Here is a 26,863-nt window from a genome sequence, read left to right on the forward strand (position 1 = left end):
TAACATTACAAAATGTGGAAAAAAGTGAAGCGCTGTGAATACTTTCTGGATTTATGTTCTGTAATCGGACCCTAATGAGACTCAATTTTATAGCTGTATACAAAAACTATTTCTTTATAAATATAACTAAAAAAATTCCTGTCATACTTGCCAACCCTCCCGAATTTTCCGGGAGACTCCCGAATTTCAGTGCCTCTCACGAAAATCTCCCGGGACAACCATTCTCCCGAATTTCTCCCGATTTCCAGCCGAACATAAGGCACGCCCCCTCCAGGTCAGTGCGGACCTGAGTGAGGACAGCCTGTCGTCACGTCCGCTTGGCCAACCAAAAAGTAACCACAGAACACTATACCGTATAGTGTTCTGTGGTTACTTTTTGGTTGGCCAACGGTTTACGTTGTATTGCGCACCCTGACGGCAAGTGTGGGAGTCGGTTCTGAAGTATGAAGTAAAGAGACATAACTTCGTCACCTCGCCTGGTTATTGACTCCAACCCAGAATATTCCACTGCCGATACCTATGCTCCTTCAAAGGCTGTGCTACTGGCTGCAAAGCATTGCACTTTCAAATACAACAATGAGTAGAGAGGAGTGTTGTGTGTGTATGTGTAAATAAATGAACACTGAAATTCAAGTATTTATTTTATTTGTATGTATATATATATATATATATATATATATATATATATATATGTATGTATGTATGTATGTATGTATATATATATATATATAAATATATATAATAAAATACATATATATATATATATATATATATATATAGCTAGAATACACTGAAAGTCAAGTATTTATTTAATTTATTTATATATATATATGTATAAGAAATACTTGAATTTCAGTAAATGCTAGCTATATACTCCTCCGCCCTTAACCCCCCCAAATCTCCCTAATTTGGAGGTCTCAAGGTTGGCAAGTATGATTCCTGTGGAAATTTTAAATGGGCCTGCTACCTGCTGCTAACCTCTGAGAGCATATCTTGCTTTATTAGCAGAAAGTTACATAGTTTCCAGTTTACATAAACTCATAACTGCTAAAGAGACATTTAGGAGTATCTCAATAAAATGTAATGATGTTAACAGCTATTATGCTAAATGCCACCATTCCAGCAACCCATGTGTCATAACATGAGAATAGCTAAAGTGTTTAAATGTGATATGTAGAACAGCTAATGCTAGAATCTAGCAAGATAGTACTATTATGTACTGTACATACAGTCCTAATTGTTATTTAATTTGTTTTTCCGTGACTATAAACCAAATGAAAATAATCGCTAACAGCAAGCATGCTAGCAAGTCTAATGTAGCCATTGAGCAAAGATAGCAATATGTCTGCATTATGTGGCATAGCCTAAACAATAATAAATATAACACAATATTAAGATGGGCTGCGTTGCAATGCAATTTGCAGCCTTTATTCATTTGGGAGGTATTTAACATTTTTACTTGCATTTATTATGTTTTCAATTTATTCAGCGTTGTTCCAAGGTGTCGGTGTGCCTAATGAAATGTCTTTTTGGGTTATAGAATTACTGGCTTACAATTAACACTAGAGGGAGCTAAAGAGAGCCTGGTCCTCACCTGAACCGCCTCGGAATATTCCACAGCAATGCAAGTATTTGAACGTTACAGTTTGAAAAATGGACAAACATTCTCTAGTCTAGTTGCTTCCTGAGCATTTTAAAGTTTATTGCCGGATGTGCAGTTTTCGACTATTTGTTCTCCCCAATGGCTTTATTCTGAAGTTTCTTTCCGGATGTGCACTGCTTTTTGTTGACCGTGCTTGACACCGGTGCGCTGTTCTTTTTGAAGCATGAAAACAGACTCTCAAGACCTACCTGACACGGCCGGCAGCAGGTAAGTGAAATATTCATGGATACAGCTTGTTTTTATTCATATTTATTAGTATTCTTATTTAAAAAGGTGATAGTTACAACGCCTGGTGCTTAAACCTAGAAGCTTCCAAGTTAAAAGACGTCAAGGAAATGTAACACACAATTATTATTATTATTTTTTTTTTCTTAGTATAGTCGGACACCTGTGATGATGACTCAACACTTTTTAATTTGACTCCTGGTCGCAATGTCGATTTATCAGAAACGCCTTTATTAGTGTTGTTCCACAAAGGAACACACATTTTTAAGTCAATACTTAAGGAATAACACAAGTTGTGTGGTTTTAAAGTGAAGAATGTGTATAAAGAGAGTGGAACTGAGTCGGTGGCCGACATTGTTGCCAAACTTGTTGCTCCACTTGGGATACACCCACTTGTAACACACCTGATACTGCAACACACTCACACACTCTCAGTGGGTGGTTGTGTGTGTTCGTGTGTAACCAAACACATGTGCAATTCACACCACATTCAATGTTGAATTAAAACAACACATTTGTAGTTTATAAAGGTTAGTTTGGGTTGCAAGTTAGAAAATACATTACAGCAAACTTGTAAATTCTAATCTGTTTTTCCTATGAGAAATAATGTTGATAAAAAAAAATCTGTTTTTTGTCCACATTATTTAGATGTTATTTATTATCTAGACAGGCAGTAAATTTAGCTTCTTTACATAGCATACAAGTGTAAAAATAAGTTAAGCACTGTAGGAGATGAGTCTTTTCATAACAACGCTAAAATTGCCACTATTTTTTTTACTGTTATTTTTGCTGTAACCATATTGAGCAGCCAGATTCAAGAACCTCCAATGTGTTCATATTTCTGTAGAGTTTTTTTCCCCCGAGGAAATAATAGTCTGTTCCAGGGTTTATTAGTTTACTTACAAGAGTACATTTCAGTTTGACAGATAAGTCATTCAACATGTCCGAAAAAGAAGTAGAACGAAGCATTTGTACTCCCACTTGTCACCATCATAAAAACATATATTGCCATTAAAGCAATATTTCGAGTAACATTTAACACATTCATTCTTCATAACAGCCATAGTAGTACACATATATTAAACATAAATATTAATAGATAATATATTGGATAATAAAATATTATTTTAAGTAATACAATTTATTAATTTAACTACACTCCTTTTTGATGGTTTGTGCATTTAAAGAAGTTAAATATACCTTTTCGGACAAGTTTAATTTAAAACTCAATCACAACATTGTACAGGATGTATAAGTAGGGGGTCCGCGCTACATCTCTCCCATCAATTTGGGGTCCTTGGCCTTGAAAACCCTTGTGCTCGAAAACCAAAGCCACATTTTAAATTACTTGAGGGACATTTGACATCCGATCAAGACATATTTGGTGCATTCAAGGACACTTCATCTAAATGATATCAATTTGGCGGACGATAGAGCTTTTAATACTATTAGTATATTATGATAATGCATGTTGATGACACATTCTACCTTGGTCCCACAAACAACCGCGTCTTTAACACGATTTAGCATCCTCTGTAGGCAGCTAGCGGCTAACGGTCCGCCACAGAGCTCATCTTTCGAGGTCACTAATGATTGTCTCCATGGCAGCAAGTGAAGTAAAGCTTCTTACAAGTAGTATTATCAGTGGAGGACAAGGAATAGCTAAACATGCTACACCAAGTGCCACCTTACAAAAACATGTTGCTCTCCAAGTACCGCCATGACGACCAACATTAAAATACAGTAGCGATAAGTAGTCATTAAACATGTTTTGGCTGTGGTAATAGTACACACAGTTTGAACAGTAACACTGTGTTTGAATGTAGGAAAATAAAATACTCTACTTTAATCAAGTGATTGTTTGGCATACCACTAGTGGTACACGTACCACAGTTTGAGAATCACTTTGCTACACTACACACCATAGAAAGATACAAGAAACCAGCTAACCGCTAATGAATGTAAACAGGGGCGGGCTGATTGTCACATATATCGACAATAATGATACCAAATATATTATCAGTATATGGGCGATACTACAGTGAATCGATCAATATTTTTTACTATCACAAAATTGTTTTTTATTTATAATTTTGTTATTGATTATAAACTCAGGAAATAAGTCCTTGGACACAGGAGGCCTCTGAGGGCAAAAACCAAAGGATGTCAATCAGAGCCAGTAGTAGTTTTTGCTAATATTTAGTTGTTTTGTTCAAAATATAGTATGTGATGATAGGGAATAAGGAAATAATTTAAATATTTAATTGAAATTGTCACACCACCATCCTCTTTTTTCTCTCATTATAATTGTGATTAAAAAATGTATCATTCAATGATCTTGAAAATTTTAAGTATCAGCATTGGTATGGCCAACTGTAACTACTTGGTATTGGATTAGTATCGCCCAAAACTAATGGAAAGTATCCAAACAACAGAAGAATAAGTGCTTATTACATTTTAACAGAAGTGTAGATAGAACATGTTACAACAGAAAGTAACCAGATATTAACAGTAAATTAGCAAGTAGGCCCGGTTGGTAGAGCTGCCGTGCAAGCAACTTGAGGGTTCCAGGTTCGATCCCCTCTTCCGCCATCATAGTCACTGCCGTTGTGTCCTTGGGCAAGACACTTTACCCACCTGCTCCCAGTGCCACCTACACTGGTTTGAATGTAACTTAAAGATGTACATAATGGGTTACAATATGTAAAGCACTTTGAGTATATACTGTAAATGTAATTCCCTTCACTTAATAATAGGAAATGATGCAATATGTTACTGCACATGTCAGCAGCTACACTAGGAGCCTTTGTAACCCATTTTGAAATGGTTCTATTATCATTTATGTACCAAGTAATATACTATGTTATATATTATCGCCATATCGCCTAACAAAATCTATATTTGCGACCTAACATGATGTTACACCGCCTTGTCTTACTCACATTTACTCTTACAGCGTGGACCAGCAGCCAGGATGATCCCAGTGGGAGAATTCCGGAACATCGGCATCGAGCAGAACTCCAAGTACCGGGTGCTCAAACCGTGGTGGGATGTTTTCTCCGAGTACCTGTGCGTCGCCATGCTCATGATTGGCGTCTTTGGGTGCACCTTGCAGGTATGGACACATCATTAATGAATATTATCCATTGCACTCTTTCTACCTTTTTTTTTAAGACATAAGACCAGTCAGTCTTTCAAACTGTCTTATGATATAATCAGTGCATACTTTGATAAGCTCCCAGACGCCATTAAAATATCACAGAGGGAAAGTCATGGTATTAATGTCATCATCGATCATACAGTCATATGTCAGGCAGGAACACTGTTCTCCTGTTAGTGACCGAAACAGACGTGTTGTTCTTCCCTTTTTATACATAATTGTGATGAAGCTTTAGTGACACACAACCGCACACACACACACACAGTTCAGGGAGGGTTTACTGGAAACCTTTGAGTCAAGTGTCTAAAAAGTTAGGAAGTTAAACTTCTGCCGACACAATTCAATGCATTTCCATATTTACGCTTTTTTAATTTTCATACATTTTAGGTTTGATGCACTCGTAGGAGCCATGTATCCATGTCTGATTACACCGTGCGTTGTGGTGGAAAGAGGCGTGGATCGCAACAAATACTTTTGGACCGACACAAATAAATTTGGCGTTACCTGTTTAACACATTATAATGGGACTGACTGTGTGTAAATGTAAATCTTAATCTTCCAGATTTTTTGATCGGAAAGTAACTAGAGGGCTGTTTGAAACTTGCTCAAAAAATATGCAGTTGAACAGCGATTTACAAACCCCCTCTTTTTGCAAACTTTTTAAACTATTATATTGAGCCAAATATGCCTTTGTTGTGCGATCGATGTCTGATTGACAAAGCAGGCTTCGTACCACAGCAAGTTTTTCATTGTGATGAGACGGGACTTTTCTGGGAAAAGATGCCGACACGGACTTATATCACAACAGGCATTACCTCTTGTTCAGCGGAATCTCTTCCAAGAACACACACACAAACACACACGCCCTGCCCTCCCTTCTTCCCCTATGTCTGCTCCTTTTTCTCGTCTCGCCAGCTGCTCGTTTGCCGATGACATTGAAAGTGGAGTTGACTTTTTTAAATGTTTATTATTCGTATAGTGAAGAACATTCCTCCATAAGAAACAACGTAAATATGAATAATGGCTTCCAGGCGAAACATAGGTCCATATTTGAGTTAATGTTTATACACTACTGTATATGAAACAAACAGGAGGAGGTGGTAACGGATAAACTTTATATTATAAACAAGCCAAACGACATGCTGCTCTGCCAACACGCGCACAAACAGAAGTCCCTTTGGTGCACTCACAAACGATCAGAAATGTCAGCAACTAACTTAAATTGTGAAACAAATATGTGATAATAACTCATTGCATGGAAAGCGACATATGTCAACCCTTTATTTGTTAAAATGTTGATCATCATAGCTTACAGTTTTTGAAACCTCACATTTTCTGAGATTTTTATTTCAAGCTTTTCATAAACTGTACGCCATAATCACCAAAATGATTACAAGTAAAAGGCCTGAGATATCTCACTTTGCATGTAATAAGTTCATATCACTTGTTACAAAATGTTACTTTCTTGTGTAATTTCCACATGATTTATTTTGTTAAGTTCTACAAAAGAATAATTTCTTATATATATATTTTTTTTTAATTTTTTTTTTCCTATGCTATGTATGTGCCTGTTAAGACCTCACTGTAGGCATTGTAAGGTCCTGTTACCTCTAAACTAAGCAAAATTGATGCTAATACACTTTTTTTTTTCCGATAAGAGAATTGTTAAGGAATTGGAACTGGAAAAATTCTATCAATTCCCATCCATAGTGGTGAGGATTAGTATCTTAGAAGCGGCTCCGCACGTTGCGGAAACTCTCAAATTCCAGCTGGTGTTGTGGCTCGACCCCCTTGTGGTATTCATGCAACTCCTGCATGTGTGATACGGAAATGTTATTGTGTATCCCTGAACAGCCATCCATTTTGAAGGAATCTTTCAAGTGAGTACAATCTTTAACCATGTGAACACAGGGACACCGCTGTGGTAAAGATCGCCATCCAATCAGGTAACAAAGGCAGATATCGACCCCCAATCCAATCCCGTATTCTGGATCCGGACATTTCTAGTTTTATATGAATGAGCGTATTGACCCGAATATAAGATTCTTCACAACTTGGTGGCCATGACAGGTCGGTTCTCCTTCTTCACCCAATATTCCTTCGTTCTTTTCTCCTTAGCTCACCCAAGATAAGATCGCCTGCCTGCCAAGTCCCTTCACTAGTCCAACACCCAGTGCCATCGACTGCAGCTACATCCTGAACTACGCCGACAATGAGACGTGGATGAGTTTAAAACCTACCAATCCTGTCATACGGGAGGTGATTGGCCGCAAGAACAACCTGGACATCCACCAGTACGTCTTCATCAACCACTATTGCTACGAGAGGTTTGTGCACTGGTATGCAAAATTCTTTCCGTACCTGGTGGTGATCCACACAATGATGTTCATGGTAGCGAGCAGCTTTTGGTTCAAGTTTCCCGGGACTTCCTCTAAACTTGACCTCTTTGTCACCATCCTGGGTAAGTGCTTCGACTCCCCCTGGACCACGAGGGCCTTGAGCGAAGTTTGCGAGGAACGAGGCGAGGAGAAACTGGTCATTTTGAGGAGGACGACCATGTCCAAAGATCCATCTGAGAAACGGACGGATGAGGAGGAGACCACCTTGCTTCCTCCAGTTGGCTCTTCCAAATCTAATCCAGAAAAAAAAAGTCTGGATTCTCAATCTGCTCCGTCGGTGCTGGATAAGAAGGAAGGAGAGCAGGCCAAAGCTCTGTTTGAGAAGGTGAAAAAGCTTAGAACTCATGTGGAGGAGGCAGACATCTTGTACATTATGTATGTGCTGCAAACATCCCTCAAGGTCTTCAAGTTCCTTTTGATCATCATCTACACAGCAGCACTGTCTCCAAACATTGAGATTGTGGTTCGCTGCTTGGTTCCCCCTGAGCTGACAGGTTTTGACATTTATTGTTGTAACCACAACAAAGCTCATCTTTTCTCGAAACTGGCCTATTGCTACATCTGCTTTGTGGGCGTCTATGGCATCTTGTGCATCTATACGCTCTACTGGCAGTTCCACCGCCCCCTGAGGGTGTATTCCTTCGAGCATGTCAGGCTAGAGACGGGCATCAACGACATACCGGATGTAAAGAATGACTTTGCCTTTCTTCTTCACCTGGTGGACCAATACGATGACCTATACGCCAAAAGATTTGCTTTCTTTCTGTCTGAGGTCAGTGAGAGTCGCCTCCATCAGCTCAACCTCAACCATGAATGGACCACTAAAAAGCTGCGAGCCCGTCTCGCTAAAAACGCCAATGACCATCTGGAGCTCCACCTGTTAATGTTGCCGGGACTTCCCGACACAGTCTACGAGCTGATGGAAATGCAGTCTCTCAAATTGGAGCAAGTTAAAAGCATTATGATCTCGCCCAGTGTGGCTAAGCTAGAGAAACTTCGGGATTTGTCGCTGGTTTACTGCCAGGCGAAGCTCCAGCTGCCCGCCTTGAAACATTTCAAAGATCAACTGAAGGTCCTACGACTATGGTTTGAAGGTTTGGATGAGGTACCTGAGTGGATGTACCACCTGCAAAGACTTGAGGAGTTGCATCTGAATGGCCCATTAGCCACCCTGGACTCCCTTCGAAATCTTACGGCCCTGAGGGTACTTACCATGAACTCCAATCTTACAAAAATCCCAGCCAGCATCTATGATGTCGCCCTGAACCTGCAGCATTTGAGCATCTACAATGAAGGGAACAAGCTCCAAGCCTTCAGCAGCCTGAAGAAACTCACCAACTTGGTGTCCCTGGAGTTGGTGGGCTGCGAGCTGGAGCGCATTCCAAGCGCCGTCTTTAGCTTGAGCAATCTGCAGGAGTTGGACCTCAAAGAAAACAAGCTGACCACAGTAGAGGAGATTCTGAGTCTGCAGCACTGCCATCGACTGGTGACGCTGAGGTTGTGGCACAACAAGATCACCTACATTCCAGATCACATCAGTAAGCTAAACACCTTGGAGACTCTGGACATCAGTTGGAATAAACTCAAAAGGATCCCCAGCCGGTTGTTCTACTGCACCAAGCTCAGGCACCTGGATGTCTCCCACAACCAGATCACCTCCATCCCGGCTGAGGTGGGCATCCTGCAGGGCCTGCAGTTCTTCTCTGCTGCTTTCAACTCGATAGAGATGCTACCTGAGGAGCTGTACTCTTGTAAAAGACTAAACACTCTGGCTCTTGGGAACAACTCCCTGCTCTTCCTGAGCTCCAAGATCGCAAATCTGCTCCAACTGGTCCGACTGGAGATTAAAGGAAACCGCCTGGATGCTCTGCCTGTGGAGATAGCAAACTGCCCCTTGTTGACTTCTAATGGGATTGTAGCAGAGGACAACCTGCTGCAGGTGTTGCCTTTAGAGATGCACAGAAGTCTGAGTAGTATCTGACTTGGCCCCTCTTAAAAAGCTTCATTGATTTGTCTAGACCAGATTTTTGGTCTGTTTACAACTACAGTTTGCAAAGTGGAACTCAATTCATTACAAACTTTTTTGTCCATAGGAAATAATGCACAAACTGGAATGTAGTAGAAATGTATAAAGGAAGCGAATGGACTAGGGATGTGCCAATTGATTAGCCACCGATTGGTATCAGACGAATTTTGGGAAAAGTTTGTGATCGGCCATTGCCCATTAATGTCTTTTAATGTGGATCACAAACCCTCAGACCCTCTCTGGCTGGCAAGCGGCTAGCAACTAATTCTGTTGGGGTTTTTTTATAAACATTGTGGAGCCACTCCCCGGAGTGAATAGTAATCCCTTCCTTTATGGCAAGTAAACTGCATTGCTTCGTAACTCAGTAAACATGCCAAACATGTTACACACTGAGTGAATACCAGGAGCAGGCTTGCTAATAGTTAAGCTAACCTAGCTTGAAACAACAAAACAAATAAGTGCTTAATAAAGTTTAAGAAGTGTAGATAGAACCACATCAATGTAAGTGGATATCAACATGTAGATCGATACAAGACTACAGATGATAATATATACAATCCATAAATTGGCGTTGTCGATATTAAGGGTAGTACCAGTAATCAGGTCAATATTTTCATTTTCTCATAACATATTTTTGTGGTTTTTGTTAATGTACACATACTCGGAATAATTCCCTGGACACAGGATGAGTTTGAGGGCAAAAACCAAAGGCATTAAATGAGTAGTAGATAGTAGTTTTTGCTTTTTTGTGTATCCCAGAGTAAAAGATGTCCTTAGTGGACATGCTCAGTCCCACTGAGAGAAGACTGAATTGGCACACCCATGAACACTTTTCTTACTGACTGCTTGTTAGCTCTTTTACTACCTCAGCTGCGTTCACTCAAACAAAGAGGTAATTGTCCTTACGTATCTTACTCTTATTTTGAAAAGGCACATTTAGCAAAAGTTGGCAGCTTATCGCTTCCTGCTCTTTCAGAGCATGTTGTGGTCTCAGAGAGAGACTGCGGTTGTCAGCCGAGTCGTGTTCTGACCTGCATGAACGCTGTTGCAACACACCAGTTGCCAGACATACCTCAACATGGCCGTGCAGAAACACACCTGCACTAATGCCCTAAACACGCCCCTTTCTTCGTCTGTGCACAAATAAAAAGCCCGAGACGTCTGATGTTAAATTCTCAGACATGTTTCTTTTCTTCGTGACTTTGACCGTACCACGCAGAGGTGGAAGAAGAGACTGATTTGAAACGTTGCCTCGTTAGGGGAGGTTCTTCTTCTGCGTGTTACAATGCTGTTCAAGTGCGAAACCTGCCGTTTGTTTTATGAAGCAACATCTTTGCAGATGCAAGAACGCAAATTAAATAAATCGTAGCATGGTTGTCCTGTCCATCATTCATGGTTGAGTCTGGTTAGGACTGCTGAGTACAGGGGTACTTGATGGTCGGGTTTTGGCGTCGGGTTGTGGTTCAAGGATTAAATTCTGGCTTCATGGCTGGATTAGGATTCACTGTTGGGTCTAAGGTTTTAGTTCAGGACCAGGCATGAGGTGAAAAGTAGTCAATAACATGTACCGTATTTTTCGGACTATAAGTCGCTCCGAAGTATAAGTCGCACCGGCCGAAAATGCCTAATAAAGAAGAGAAAAAACATATATAAGTCGCACTGGAGTATAAATCGCGTTTTTGGGGGAAATTTATTTGATAAAAGCCAACACCAAGAATAGACATTTGAAAGGCAATTTAAAATAAATAAAGAATAGTGAACAACAGGCTGAATAAGTGTACGTTATATGAGGCATAAATAACCAACTGAGAACGTGCCTGGTATGTTAACGTAACATATTATGGTAAGAGTCATTCAAATAACTATAACATATAGAACATGCTATACGTTTACCAAACAATCTGTCACTCTTAATCGCTAAATCCCATGAAATCTTATACGTCTAGTCTCTTACTTGAATGAGCTAAATAATATTATTTGATATTTTACGGTAATGTGTTAATAATTTCACACATAAGTCGCTCCTGAGTATAAGTCGCACCCCCGGCCAAACTATGAAAAAAACTGCGACTGATAGTCCGAAAAATACGGTACACCTTGTTGTAATACAGAGGTGTCCCAAGTGTGGCCTGGGGGCCATTTGGGGCCCACAACTTATTTTTATTGTCTCAACACATTCTAAAGGTAAAATAAACACAATACAGATTAAAACATTACACACACAAAAAAACTAAGAAGAAAAATGGGACCTGAAAACCAAAAGGGCCGACAACCTGTGCTTACTACATATCAGGGGTGTCAAAGTTGTTTTCATTGAGGGCCACAACGCAGTTATGGCTGCCCTCGCTTGTTACAGTGAATATACTGTATATGAACTAGAATGTATCGCCTCATTATGTCATTACAGTTCTCTATGGATGTGATTATTAGATGTGTTTGACATACAAATTGATGGATATTGTACTTGCTTATCATAAATCATGGGGAGAAGCAGTTTCTTCTATAAAAAAAAAAATATGTTTGGAATATATGTTAAAACGGGCCACATACTAAAAAGTCAAAGTATGTGTGGCTCATTTTGATATTTTTATGTTGTATTAAAAAAAAAAGCTAAGCACTGAAATTACATTTATTTAAAGACACAACTTAGTGGCAGCTTTGTGTGACAAAGTGTACTATTGGTAAATATTACAGAGGTAAAAAAAATAAAAATGGAAAAGAAAATAGCAAAATGACGTAATGTAATGAAAAAAAGCAGAAGTTTTGATACTATGAACTAATAATACTGTACATTGTCACTTACAACCCAAAGCTGACCCTAAGTTTTGTCTTTAAATACTGCATATTTCTTTGTATATTTTTTATTTTTATATTTCTACAAAATAAAAAAAATCCACATGGCCCCCACATACTTTGAATTTTTAGTATGTGATCCTTGGTGGCCTAAATTATTAGTATTAAATGGTTAACTTTTTTCTCATTATGTCACTAATTTTCGCTCTTTTTTTTTAACTGATTTTTTTATTTGTATTCAACAATATGTTGTGAGATGCTGTTTGGAGACCCCTGTGTTAACATATTGTTTTTTGCATGGTCAGCTAGTTCTCCAGTTTAAAAGACATGCTATTGTGTACAGTACGAGTACTATTGTGTACAGTACAAGCACTATTGTGTACAGTACGAGCACTATTGTGTACAGTACAAGCACTATTGTGTACAGTACCAGCACTATGGTGTACAGTACGAGTATTATTGTGTACAGTACGAGCACTATTGTGTACAGTAAGTGTACAATTGTGTACATTAAGTGTACTATTGTGTACAGTACGAGCACTATTTTATACAGTAAGTGTACTATTGTGTACAGTACGAGCACTATTGTGTACAGTGCAAGTACTATTGTGTACAGTACGAGCACTATTGTGTACAGTACGAGCACTATGGTGTACAGTGCAAGTACTATTGTGTACAGTACAAGCACTATTGTGTACAGTACGAGCACTATGGTGTACAGTACGAGTATTATTGTGTACAGTACGAGCACTATTGTGTACAGTAAGTGTACAATTGTGTACATTAAGTGTACTATTGTGTACAGTATGAGCACTATTGTATACAGTAAGTGTACTATTGTGTACAGTACGAGCACTATTGTGTACAGTGCAAGTACTATTGTGTACAGTACGAGCACTATTGTGTACAATACTTGCACTATTGTGTACAATACGAGCACTATTGTGTACAGTACGAGCACTACTGTGTACAGTACGAGCACTACTGTGTACAGTACGAGCATTATTGTGTACAATATGAGTACTAATGTGTACAGTACGAGCACTATTGTGTTTAATATGAGCACTATTGTGTACAGTATGAGCACTATTGTGTACAATATGAGCACTATTGTGTACAGTACAATAACTATTGTGTACAATACGAGCACTACTGTGTACAGTACAAGTACTATTGTGTACAGTACGAGCACTATTGTGCACAATATGAGTACTAATGTGTACAGTACGAGCACTAGTGTGTACAGTACGAGCACTATTGTGTACAATATGAGTACTAATGTGTACAGTACGAGCACTAGTGTTTACAGTACAAGTACTATTGGGTACAGTACAAGTACTATTGTGTACAGTACGAGCACTATTGTGTACCATATGAGCACTATTGTGTACAGTACGAGCACTATTGTGTACAGTACAAGTACTATGGTGTACAGTACGAGCACTATTGTGTACAGTACGAGCACTATTGTGTGCAATATGAGCACTATTGTGTACAGTACAAGTACTATTGTGTACAGTACGAGCACTATTGTGTACAATATGAGCACTATTGTGTACAGTACGAGCATTATTGTGTACAGTATGAGCACTATTGTGTACAATATGAGTATTATTGTGTACAGTACGAGCACTATTGTGTACAGTACGAGCACTATTGTGTACAATATGAGCACTATTGTGTACAGTACAAGTACTATTGTGTACAGTACGAGCACTATTGTGTACAGTACGAGCACTATTGTGTACAATATGAGCACTATTGTGTACAGTACAAGTACTATTGTGTACAGTACGAGCACTATTGTGTTCAATACGAGCACTATTGTGTACACTACGAACACTATTGTGTACAGTACGAGCATTATTGTGTACAATACAAGCACTATTGTGTACCGTACGAGCAATATTGTGTACAATATGAGCACTATTGTTTACAGTACGACTACTATTGTGTACAATACGAGCAGTACTGTGTACAGTACAAGTACAATTGTGTACAGTACGAGCACTATTGTGTACAGTACGAGCACTATTGTGTTCAATACGAGCACTATTGTGTACAGTACAAGTACTATTGTGTACAGTACGATCACTATTGTGTACAGTACGAGCACTATTGTGTACAGTACGAGCACTACTGTGTACAGCACAAGTACTATTGTGTACAGTACAAGCACTATTGTGTACAATACGAGCACTACTGTGTACAGTACAAGTACTATTGTGTACAGTACGAGCACTATTGTGTACAATTTGAGCACTACGGTGTACAGTACAAGTACTATTGTTTACAGTATGAGCACTATTGTGTACAGTACAAGCACTATTGTGTACAATACAAGCACTATTGTGTACAGTACGAGCAATATTGTGTACAATATGAGCACTATTGTGTGCAATATGAGCACTGTGTACAGTACAAGTACTATTGTGTACAGCACGAGCACTATTGTGTACAACATGAGCACTATTGTGTACAGTACGAGCACTATTGTGTACAGTACAAGTACTATTGTGTACAGTACACGCACTATTGTGTACAATATGAGCACTATTGTGTACAGTACGAGCACTATTGTGTATAGTACAAGTACTATTGTGTACAGTACACGCACTATTGTGTACAATGAGTACTATTGTGTACAGTATGAGTATTATTGTGTACAGTACGAGCACTATTGTGTACAGTATGAGTATTATTGTGTACAGTACGAGCAATGTTTCTGTCAAAATTGAAAGAATATGTTTAGTAAGAAAGATGAAGAGATTTATTGACACATTTTATTCAGGCATTTGCGGGCCGTATAAAACAATGTGGACTTTGGCACAGGTGCAGTTGATGTCTTTGAGCAACATGTGAACACATTGCTGGCAAGGTATGGTAAGTTTTCCTCGAATAGGTTTTAGTTGGCGAAATATTAATATTAGTGAAGAAGAAATGAAATATATCAAGGGGGTTAATTAGATATTACACTAATATGCCAACAACATGTTGTGTTGAGATATTAGCACACATTGATTGATCTACACTACATGATCGTGTTGTTGTATCTTTAATGTGTCATAGTGGCCTTCATTTTTTTAAAGCATCGCTGGAAAAAGTTTGCTTTGCTGTAATACTTCAGTGTTGTTTGTGTGAAGTACTGCAACATGCTAAATACTTTCCATCACTGAAGTATTCATATACCTCAAAACCCAGGCAAAACAATAAACTACACATCTATCCATTTTCTACCTCTTGTCCCTTTTGGGGTCGGGGGGCTGGAGCCTTTCCCATCTGCACTTAATTGAGTGTAATCTATTCTTTGGAGATATTACATTGTTCTCCAAGCTGTCTCAACAACACAAACATGAAGGAGACACCAAAACATGTCATCACATGACTCATATCTTGCTCTTCTTCTCACATCATGCACACTTTCAACACACACCCTCCCTCAGTCATGCAGCGCTACCTAGTGGTCAACCAAGTACACTCTACCTAGTGCTTGAGCAAATCCACACTACCTAATGTTCAAGTACGTCCTCTCTACTTAGTGGTCAAGTTGGTCCACACTACCTACTAGTGGTCAAGTATGTCTACATAGCGGTTAGGTAAGTCCACTCTACCTAGTGGTCAAGTAAGTCCACACTAACTTGTGGTCAAGTAAGTCCTCACAATCTAGTGGTCGAGTCCATCCACACTACCTAGTGGTCAATTAAGTCCACACTAACTAGTGGTCTGGTAAGTCCACACTACCTAGTGGTCAACAAAGTCCACACTAACTAGTGGTCTGGTAAGTCCACACTACCTAGTGGTCAACTAAGTCCACACTAACTAGTGGTCTGGTAAGTCCACACTACCTAGTGGTCTAGTTAGTCCACTCTACCTAGTGGTCTGGTAAGTCCACTCTACCTAGTGGTTAAGTAAGTCCACACTAACTAGTGGTCTGGTAAGACAACACTACCTAATGGTCAACTAAGTCCACACTAACTAGTGGTCTGGTAAGTCCACACTACCTAGTGGTCTAGTTAATCCACTCTACCTAGTGGTCTGGTAAGTCCACTCTACCTAGTGGTCAAGTAAGTCCACACTAACTAGTGTTCTAGTAAGTTCATACTACCTACTAGTCAAGTAAATCCTCACTAACTAGTGGTCTAGTAGGTCCATACTAACCAGTGGTCAAGTAAGTCCACATTACCGAGTGCTCAAGTAAGTCCACACTAACTAGTGGTCAAGTAAGTCCACACTAACTAGTGGTCTAGTAAGTCCATATTACCTAGTGATCAAGTAAGTCCACACTAACTAGGGGTCTAGTAAGTCCACACTAAGTAGTGGTCAAGTAAGTCCATATTACCTAGTGGTCAAGTAAGTCCACACTAACTAGTGGTCTGGTAAGTCCACACTACCTAGTGGTCAACTAAGTCTACACTAACTAGTGGTCTAGTAAGTCCATATTACCTAGTGATCAAGTAAGTCCACATTAACTAGGGGTCTAGTAAGTCCACACTAACTAGTGGTTAAGTCCACACTAACTAGTGGTCAAGTAAGTCCATATTACCAAGTGGTCAAGTAAGTCCACACTAACTAGTGGTCTGGTAAGTCCACTCTACCTAGTGGTCTGGTAAGTCCGCACTAACTCGTGGTCTTGTAAATCTACACTACATAGTGGTCAAGTAAGTCCACACTAACTAGTGGTCTGGTAAGTACGCACTACCTAGTGTTCAAGTAAGTCCACACTAACTAGTGTTCTAGTAAGTTCATACTACTGACTAGTCAAGTAAGTCCTTACTAACTAGTGGTCTAGTAGGTCCATACTAACTAGTGGTCTAGTAGGTCCATACTAACTAGTGGCCAAGTAAGTCCACATTACCGAGTGCTCCATTAAGTCCACACTAACTAGTGGTTAAGTAAGTCCATATTACCTAGTGGTCAAGTAAGTCCATATTACCTAGTGGTCAAGTAAGTCCACACTAACTTGTGGTGTAGTAAATCCTCATTAACTAGTGGTCAAGTAAGTCCTCATTAACTAGTGGTCTGGTAGGCCACACCTCCTTGTCATCTCTAACCATCGTTTGAAGGTCAAAGGTCACAGCAATGGGAACACAAAACAAAATTTGGCTTTTTCCCCCCCCCACAAAATGAAAACTAGAATGTGTTATTTCTCCTTAAGTGGCGGATGTTGCTGAGCAACACCAGCAGATGGCGCCAGTAGAACTCCAACTGCTGTTTAAATCAAAGTTGTTACAAGATGTTGTCATGCCAGCTTTAATTAGTTCATATTTCACACTGAGATGCACATAAAGAAACATTTAAAGATGCCATTTTGATAGCTTACACCAAACTAATCTAATATACGTCAAGATATGCTATTTGTGGTAGATTATCTTATTTACTACATTTATTACTATTTTGAGGGGCTGAATTGAAAAAGAATGCTGTGTGATTAGAAGTCCTTGGCCATTTTCATTTGCAGCTGCACTTTTTTCTGTTCCTTCCTTTGTTTTCTGTGCAATGTCCTGTTTGCCAGTAAAAAAAATGTCACGGGCCAATGAAAAAGTCAGCGTGCTGCCAATCACCTGCACGTGGTCTGCCAAACATGAGGATGTTACAGGTGCACACGCTGGAGGACATGGATCTTCAACCAGGTGGCAGAGGGAAAGCAGGCGGTGTCAAGGAGTTGATTGGACTTTTTTGAAAATAGTTTTTCATAACCCCCACACAATTTTTCCACCAAATAAATGTCTTGAAACACACGAACACACTGAAGCGTAGCTTATAAATTGCATTGGCATGAACTTTGTCATTTAGATTAAGAACACGTATAAAGGATTGTTATTGTGTTCATGTTAGCTTTTAAGATAACTAGCGATTAGTGCTCTAGTTGCCAGCTAGTGATTAGCGGCGCAAGCCGCTAACGGCTTTTTGCCGATATCCAATATTCCGATATTGTCCAACTCTTTAATTACCGATACCGATATCAACCGATATATACAATCAGGGAATTAACACATTATTATGCCTAATTTGGACAACCAGGTATGGTGAAGATAAGGTACTTTTAAAAAAAATGTATAAAATAAAATAAGATAAATAAATTAAAAACATTTTCTTGAATAAAAAAGAAAGTAAAACAATATAAAAACAGTTACATAGAAACTAGTAATTAATGAAAATGAGTAAAATTAACTGTTAAAGGTTAGTACTATTAGTGGACCAGCAGCACGCACAATCATGTGTGCTTACGGACTGTATCCCTTGCAGACTGTATTGATATATATTGATATATAATGTAGGAACCAGAATATTAATAACAGAAAGAAACAACCCTTTTGTGTGAATGAGTGTAAATGGGGGAGGGAGGTTTTTTGGGTGGGTGCACTAATTGTAAGTGTATCTTGTGTTTTTTATGTTGATTTAATAAAAAAACACAAAAAACGATACCGATCATTTCCGATATTACATTTTAACGCATTTATCGGCCGATAATTTCAGCCGGACGATATTATCAGACATCTCTAATTTATATTTAACATTTCAATGGTAAATTTAGATTTAACGTTTATATTTATGTTCACATTAATCTTAAAATGTATATTTAACATTTATATTAAAAAAACTCATTTACATTTAACATTATTTAAAGGGACAAGCGGTAGAAAATGGATGGATGAATATATTTAACATTTAGATTCAAATTTATATTAATAATGTATATTTAACATTTAGATTTGGGTTTAACATTTAGTAAAAACAATATTTAAATTCAAAATGTATATTTAACATTAATATTGTATCTTTACAATGAAAATGTATGTTCACTATTCAATTTCTACCTCAAATGTAAAGAAAATGAGCTAAATGTGATAAGAGTGAGCTTAATATTCAAACTATATCTGCTGTGATTTAATGTGACACGCCTATAAAGACGTTCAAAATAAAAACGTGCCAAGGGGCCACAAGCCAACACAGTGATTTATAAGTGCAACAGCACCATGAGGGCAGCGTTTAGACCACAGGTATCAAACTCAAGGCCTGCAGGCCGTACGTTTGACACCCCTGCATTACATGGAGGTTGAACATTTCAATAACATTTCAATGTAAACAGTCAGCAGAAGTAACTAAACACGTGAATAAGTAATAATTAGGTGTCTGCCAATAAGAATGTAGAACAACCTGTTTGCTCTTCATCAGCAGCACCTTGCTCTAATGTTGCTGAAAAGTGTCGATATTAAGACGAGCTCACCAACAACCTCCAGCGTGCTCAAGGGAAATAGATACTTTTTTCAAAATTGTAAATGTTTACTATTTGAATGCACATGTATATACAGTACGTGTAGTATGTATACTCTATATGTGGAACAGGAAGGTCTTCAGGAACCTGCCAGTCAGAGTTAAGGGTTGGCGTGGCGATGCAACCTCTCTGACAACTTCAGTTTGAAATGACAAGTTGACTGCAGCGTGTGGGACTAAACCTGGGACCTTTGACGCGCATTCAGCTGCTGACGTAAATGTAAGTTGGCACCAGCACTTTGAAGTGGGATCTGTTTTAGAATAACCTCATCTTCTGTCACTTTTTACTAAAGGAATGTTGTGGTGGACTGTGGGGAGGTCGATTAACAATTGACACTGGCCAAGGTATTTGTCATTTTATCTTTTGTAGTCATGAGCTTTTAGTTGATTATATTCCTAATGTATGATGTTTGTTGGAGTGTTTTACTGTGCACCATTTTAACCTCTCACTGAGTTTCATCCCACTATTTTAACTGTTATATGTATTAAACATCAAATGTTTTACTTACCCTTTTTAACTTAGTCACTTGGCACTATATATATATATATATATACACACACACACAGGTAAAAGCCAGTAAATTAGAATATTTTGAAAAACTTGATTTATTTCAGTAATTGCATTCAAAAGGTGTAACTTGTACATTATATTTATTCATTGCACACAGACTGATGCATTCAAATGTTTATTTCATTTAATTTTGATGATTTGAAGTGGCAACAAATGAAAATCCAAAATTCCATGTGTCACAAAATTAGAATATTACTTAAGGCTAATACAAAAAAGGGATTTTTAGAAATGTTGGCCAACTGAAAAGTATGAAAATTAAAAATATGAGCATGTACAATACTCAATACTTGGTTGGAGCTCCTTTTGCCTCAATTACTGCGTTAATGCGGCGTGGCATGGAGTCGATGAGTTTCTGGCACTGCTCAGGTGTTATGAGAGCCCAGGTTGCTCTGATAGTGGCCTTCAACTCTTCTGCGTTTTTGGGTCTGGCATTCTGCATCTTCCTTTTCACAATACCCCACAGATTTTCTATGGGGCTAAGGTCAGGGGAGTTGGCGGGCCAATTTAGAACAGAAATACCATGGTCCGTAAACCAGGCACGGGTAGATTTTGCGCTGTGTGCAGGCGCCAAGTCCTGTTGGAACTTGAAATCTCCATCTCCATAGAGCAGGTCAGCAGCAGGAAGCATGAAGTGCTCTAAAACTTGCTGGTAGACGGCTGCGTTGACCCTGGATCTCAGGAAACAGAGTGGACCGACACCAGCAGATGACATGGCACCCCAAACCATCACTGATGGTGGAAACTTTACACTAGACTTCAGGCAACGTGGATCCTGTGCCTCTCCTGTCTTCCTCCAGACTCTGGGACCTCGATTTCCAAAGGAAATGCAAAATTTGCTTTCGTCAGAAAACATGACTTTGGAACACTCAGCAGCAGTCCAGCTCTTTTTTTCCTTAGCCCAGGTGAGACGCTTTTCGCGCTGTTTCTTGGTCAACAGTGGCTTGACACGAGGTATGCGGCAGTTGAAACCCATGTCTTTCAAGCGTCTCTTGGTGGTGGATCTTGAAGCACTGACTCCAGCAGCTGTCCACTCCTGAATCTCCCTCACATTTTTGAATGGGTTTTTTTTCACAATCTTGACCAGGGCGCGGTGATCCCTATCGCTTGTACACTTTTTCTGACCACAGTTTTTCCTTCCCTTTGCCTCTCCATTAATGTGTTTGGACACAGAGCTCTGAGAACAGCCAGCCTCTTCAGCAATAACCTTTTGTGTCTTTCCCTCCTTGTGCAATGTGTCGATGGTTGCCTTTTGGACAGCTGTCAAATCTGAAGTCTTCCCCATGTTTGTGTAGGCTTCAGAACTGGACTGAGAGACCATTTAAAGCCCTTTGCAGGTGTTTTGAGTTAATCAGCTGATTAGTTTGTGGCACCAGGTGTCTTCAAAATGTAACCCTTACACAATATTCTAATTTTGTGACACACGGAATTTTGGATTTTCATTTGTTGCCACTTCAAATCATCAAAATTAAATGAAATAAACATTTGAATGCATCAGTCTGTGTGCAATGAATAAATATAATGTACAAGTTACACCTTTTGAATGCAATTACTGAAATAAATCAAGTTTTTCAAAATATTCTAATTTACTGGCTTTTACCTGTATATAAGATACATATATACAGTACATACAAAAATATATATACATCCATATATATATATATATATATATATATATATATATATACATACTATATATATATATATATATACCGTATATACATACACTCAAAATACACACATATGTGTGTGTGTATATATATATATATATATATATACACACATATGTGTGTGTGTATATATATATATATATATATATACATATACATACATACACACTCAAAATACACACATATGTGTGTGTATAAATATATATATGTATATATATATACACATACACACTCAAAATACACACATATGTGTGTGTATATATATATATATATACACACACTCAAAATACATATATATATATATATATATATATATATATATATATATATATATATATATATACACACACACACACACACACACACACACTCAAAATACACACGTGTATATATATATATATATATATATATATATATATATGACTTGTTTCACCTTCAACTTCTGTTATGTCACTTTTGTTGCTAAAACCTGATTGATTTTTTGATTTTTTTTAAAATTTCACAAATTTTCTAAATTAAAAAAAAAGTTTTATATTTTATACCAAGTTTTGCACAAGTATTTATTGCCCAAATGTAAATTATTTTCATTACTTTTCTTGCCTAAATGCTAAATATGTTAGTAACTCTTCACGCCAATTTTTCCCCCCTCATGACGTTTGAATCTGATTATACCTCAGACTTCTTGCACAAATGTAAAGGACTTAGAACACGTAGGATTTAATATTTGTAGCACAATTTCAAATGACTTTTAAATTTTGTTGCACAATTTTTCTGACTCTTTTATGCACCAATTAGGTTTTTTTCTCCGACTTTAAATACCAGTACCAAAGAAAAACAAGTTGACTTTATATACTTAATTGTTTTTCATTGTATCCATTAAACCAATTTCAAATTGTATTTACAATACGCAAAGTATGTGAAAATACACTCTAAACATTCCAAAGTGCCACAATTTCTGACCGCCATTTTGAATATTCCGCTCCAAATGTCTTCGGGAATTTCCGCACTCTTCTACACTCTGACCATATCATCAGATCAGTCATTCTGGAAATCAGCCAACATTGGAAAAAGATGTTATAATCCTTATGTAAGACAAGAATACACGTTTTTATTTTTTTTTAATGCATTCTAAGTCGTATACCGGTACAAGTAAATAACTAAAAAAAAGTGAGCTAACAATTGAGTCAACGGGGCTCCTACACGATACGCCATTTACATGTTGTGACCTAATTATTAACTAAATTAGTCATATTGTTATTATAAGCGCTAACACAGGCAAACTATTTTTTAGCGACACATTGATAGCAGAGATCTAACTTGCTTAGGGTCCTGCTGCTGCTGCGTCGTGTCTCAACTAGTGAAAGGTTTTTCTTGATTATAAATCCTGCCTCTCACCTGGATAATCGGAGGATTTAACCATAAATCGGTCAAATTTAATTCATATGGCGAGAAAAACAGAAAAAGACAGAAGACGAGTGTCAGCTGCAACTTTTCTTTTTAACCCTTCGTGTGGATTATGATTCATTCTTCATCTAAACGGGAAGATATGCACATCCTATCAGTCGTCATCCCAGTGAGAGCAGACACTGTACAGTAAGTGATTGTTTTATTAGGTTCGTAGTTTGTATTTCTTGTTTAGCACTTAGCAATACTGCTCCATGATGCTTAGTGGTTCACTAAAGCTGGATCTGTTTCAAAAATATAAGGTCCTGGATCATAATTTTTCCCAAAGTAATTGATGTTGGCTCTCACAAAGTCTGCATGATTAGCACTCTTGTTGTTGGCGAAGAGATCTGTAATCTCAGGCCATTCAATCGATCGCAGCTGGACTGTTTGGTTTGTCTTAGAAGACGTCTCGCCGCTCATGCAAGTAGGCTTCATCAGTTCATGCTCATGGACTTAGATTGGTTCAGATCTAGTCTAGCAACTGGTGCCAAAACCCCAACTATTTATACTCCAACACAAAAAGGGTGTGCCGGGGCAAGGATGGTTCCACCCTGTCGAAATGTAAAAAAAGAAAACGTTGACAGAAGGGTGGCTATTGTTCATCTCAACAGTTGTTTTTCTCAATACAATAGTGTGGAATTACCCTTGCCAAAGCACTCCCTCCTGGTTTTTGGAGTATAAATATTTGGGGTTTTGCCACCAGTTGCTAGACTAGATCTGACCAATCCAAATTTAAGACTGGAACCAATCTAAGTGTATGAGCATGCCCTGAGAACACAATGACCAGGATGAATGAGAACATCCATAGACAAGGTTTCTGTGGTTCCACCAGTACGTAACAGATCGTGTGACTGGCTAGCTCATTATCTCTTAAAATAGCTCAGGAATCTCCTTTAATTTACATTAATGACTTTTTGCACCAACATCATTTAGTTGTATGACTTTCGTTACCAACATTTGATTTGACACAAATGTTATGACTTTATACACGCATTTGACGCATTTCAACTTCAAGTTTATGCACAAACATTTTTACTCTATTCCAACTTTTTTCTTGCACAAATTTTTTTTTCTTTAATATGCTTTTAGTGTATTATTTGTATTTTTTTATTTTCTGTAGGTGCTTTCACGTTCCATGCTCACAATAGTTATTACTTTCTATAACTTAGACACACATTTGATATAATCACATTTTTGAACAATTTTTCCTAATGTTATGCACAAACATTTTTACTTTATTCCAACTTTTTTTTCTTGCACAAGTTTTTTTCTTTGATTTCATTGTTTTTTAGTGTATTGTTGTATTTTATTATTTTTCTTTTGGTGCTTTTATTTTTCATGCTTACAATAACTATTACTGCCTTTACCTTTCGACACACATTGAAAATCATAAACTTTTTGCACTATTTTTCCAATTTTATGCATGAACATTTTTACTTTATTCTAACTTTTTTCTTGCAAAAATTGATTTTCTTAGATTTGATAGCTTTTTAGTGTATTGTTTTTTTCCTTTTTTATTTTGATGCTAATATATTGAACAAAAATATAAACGCAACACTTTTGTTTTTGCTCCCATTTTTCATGAGTTGAACTCAAAGATCTAAAACTATATACACTAAATACCTATTCCTCTCAAATATTGTTCACAAATCTGTGTTAGTGAGCATTTCTTTTTTGCCAAAATAATCCATCCCACCTCACAGGTGTGGCATAACAAGATTCTGATTAAACAGCATGGTTATTGCACAGGTGTGCCTTAGGCTGCCCACAATAAAAGGCCACGCTGAAATGTGCAGTTTTATCACACAACACAATGCCACAGATGTCGCAAGTTTTGAGGGAGCGGGCAATTGGCATGCTGACTGCAGGAATGCCAACCAGACCTGTTACCTGTGAATTGAATGTTCATTTGTCTACCATAAATTGTCTCCAAGGGCGTTTCAGAGAATTTGGCAGTACATCCAACCAGCCTCACAACCACAGACCACGTGTAGCCACACAAGCCCAAGACCTCCATATCCAGCAGATGCACCTCCATGATCATCTGAATCCAGCCACCCGGACAGCTGCTGCAACAATTGGTTTGCATAACCAAATAATTTCTGCACAAACTGAGAAAATTGTCAGATGGAAGCTCATCTGCATGCTCGTCGTCCTCATCGGGGTCTCCACCTGACCGCAGTTCGTGGTCATAACCGATTTGAGTGGACAAATGCTCACATTCGATGGCGTCTGGCATGTTGGAGAGGTGTTCTCTTTACGGATGAATCCCGGTTTTCACTGTTCAGGGCAGATGGCAGACAGCATGTGTGGCGTCGTGTTGGGGAGCAGTTTGCTGATGTCAACGTTGTGAATCGCGTGGCCCATGGTGGGGTGGGGTATGTTATGGACAACGAACGAAAGTGCATTTCATTGATGGCATTTTGAACGCACAGAGATGCTGTGACGAGATCCTGCGGCCTAATGTTGTGCCATTCACCCGAGACATCATGTTGCAGCATGACTATGCACGGCCCCATGTTGTAAGGATCTGTACACAATTCCTGGAAGCTAAAAATATCCCAGTTCTTGCAAGGCCAGCATACTCACCGGACATGTCACCCATTGAGCATGTTTGGGATGCTGTGGATCGGCGTATACGACCACTTTCTGCCAATATCCAGCAACTTGGCACAGCCATTGAAGAGGAGTGGACCAACATTCCACAGGCCAACATCACCAACCCGATCAACTCTATGCGAAAGAGATGTGTTGCACTGCATTAGGCAAATGGTGGTCACACCAGATACTGACTCCTTTTTTGACACCACCAGACTCCCACACATTTCAGAGTGGCCTTTTATTGTGCGCAGCCTACGGCACACCTGTGCAATAATCAAGCCGTTTAATCAGCATCTTGATATGCCACACCTGTGAGGTGGGACGGATTATCTTGGCAAAGAAGAAATGCTCACTAACACAGATTTAGACAGATGTGTGAACAATATTTGAGAGGAAAATATATTTTGTGTAAACAGTAAAAGTTTTAGCTCTTTGAGTTCAACTTGTGAAAAACGGGAGCAAAAACAAAAGTGTTGCTTTTATATTTTTGTCATGCTGACAATTATTTTCTTTACCTAATAAGACAACTTTTTGGGAAAATATTTACTTTCGTGATTTCTTGCTAAAATGTATTTTCATTTATTTTGCTGCCGACATTTGATTTCACACAACTATGATTACTTTATGTATTTAATACACACATTTGATTTATCCATTATATTATTGTTTGAATTAAAAAGTGTTATTAACTTTTGGTGCACAAATGTACTTCCTTTACGTGACTTTTCTTGCCTAAATATATTATATTTTACTAACTCTTCATGCAAAGGTGTGTCTCACTGCAGGTGGTCCTCTGGTGATGGGCGTCTTGTCCTCTAAGACGTTGTCGTTGGAGCAGAGGTCGTCTCTTGGGAGCAGATTGCTGGCGCCCTTGAGGAAGAGCATATGTCAGAGGAGACGCGAGAAGATGTTGAAGCCACTCCTGAACCTGAAAGATAAAAAGAAGGGACACTCACGAAACAAAGCGTCGGTGGCGACATGGCTGAAAAAAGCCGTGGACCGGAGGAAGGAAGCAGGAAGGATGAAGAAAGAACAAA

General features: G+C 38.5%; 1 protein-coding gene and 1 long non-coding RNA gene across 2 annotated transcripts; both read left to right on the top strand.

Moving 5' to 3' along the window:
- Positions 1-1,752: 1,752 nt before the first annotated feature.
- Positions 1,753-10,849, top strand: LOC133621625 (volume-regulated anion channel subunit LRRC8C). The gene is made up of 3 exons (XM_061983821.1): positions 1,753-1,870; positions 4,845-5,003; positions 7,167-10,849. The coding sequence occupies exons 2-3, from the start codon at positions 4,863-4,865 to the stop codon at positions 9,426-9,428; spliced, it is 2,403 nt and encodes an 800-aa protein (XP_061839805.1). The 5' UTR covers positions 1,753-1,870; positions 4,845-4,862; the 3' UTR covers positions 9,429-10,849.
- Positions 10,850-19,353: 8,504 nt separating this feature from the next.
- Positions 19,354-26,826, top strand: LOC133621627 (uncharacterized). The gene is made up of 3 exons (XR_009817679.1): positions 19,354-19,761; positions 19,835-19,886; positions 26,596-26,826. It is a non-coding gene; the product is annotated as an uncharacterized lncRNA (long non-coding RNA).
- Positions 26,827-26,863: the final 37 nt, after the last annotated feature.

Source organism: Nerophis lumbriciformis, linkage group LG25 (genome assembly GCF_033978685.3).
Source record: "Nerophis lumbriciformis linkage group LG25, RoL_Nlum_v2.1, whole genome shotgun sequence".
NCBI lineage: Eukaryota > Metazoa > Chordata > Actinopteri > Syngnathiformes > Syngnathidae > Nerophis > Nerophis lumbriciformis.

Bases quoted from the DNA above. Each gene is read 5' to 3' on its own strand.
- LOC133621625 (XM_061983821.1), top strand. From the start codon at position 4,863: ATGATCCCAGTGGGAGAATTCCGGAACATCGGCATCGAGCAGAACTCC. The intron at 5,004-7,166 runs GTATGGACACAT...TTTTCTCCTTAG, and splicing joins TCTTTGGGTGCACCTTGCAG to CTCACCCAAGATAAGATCGC.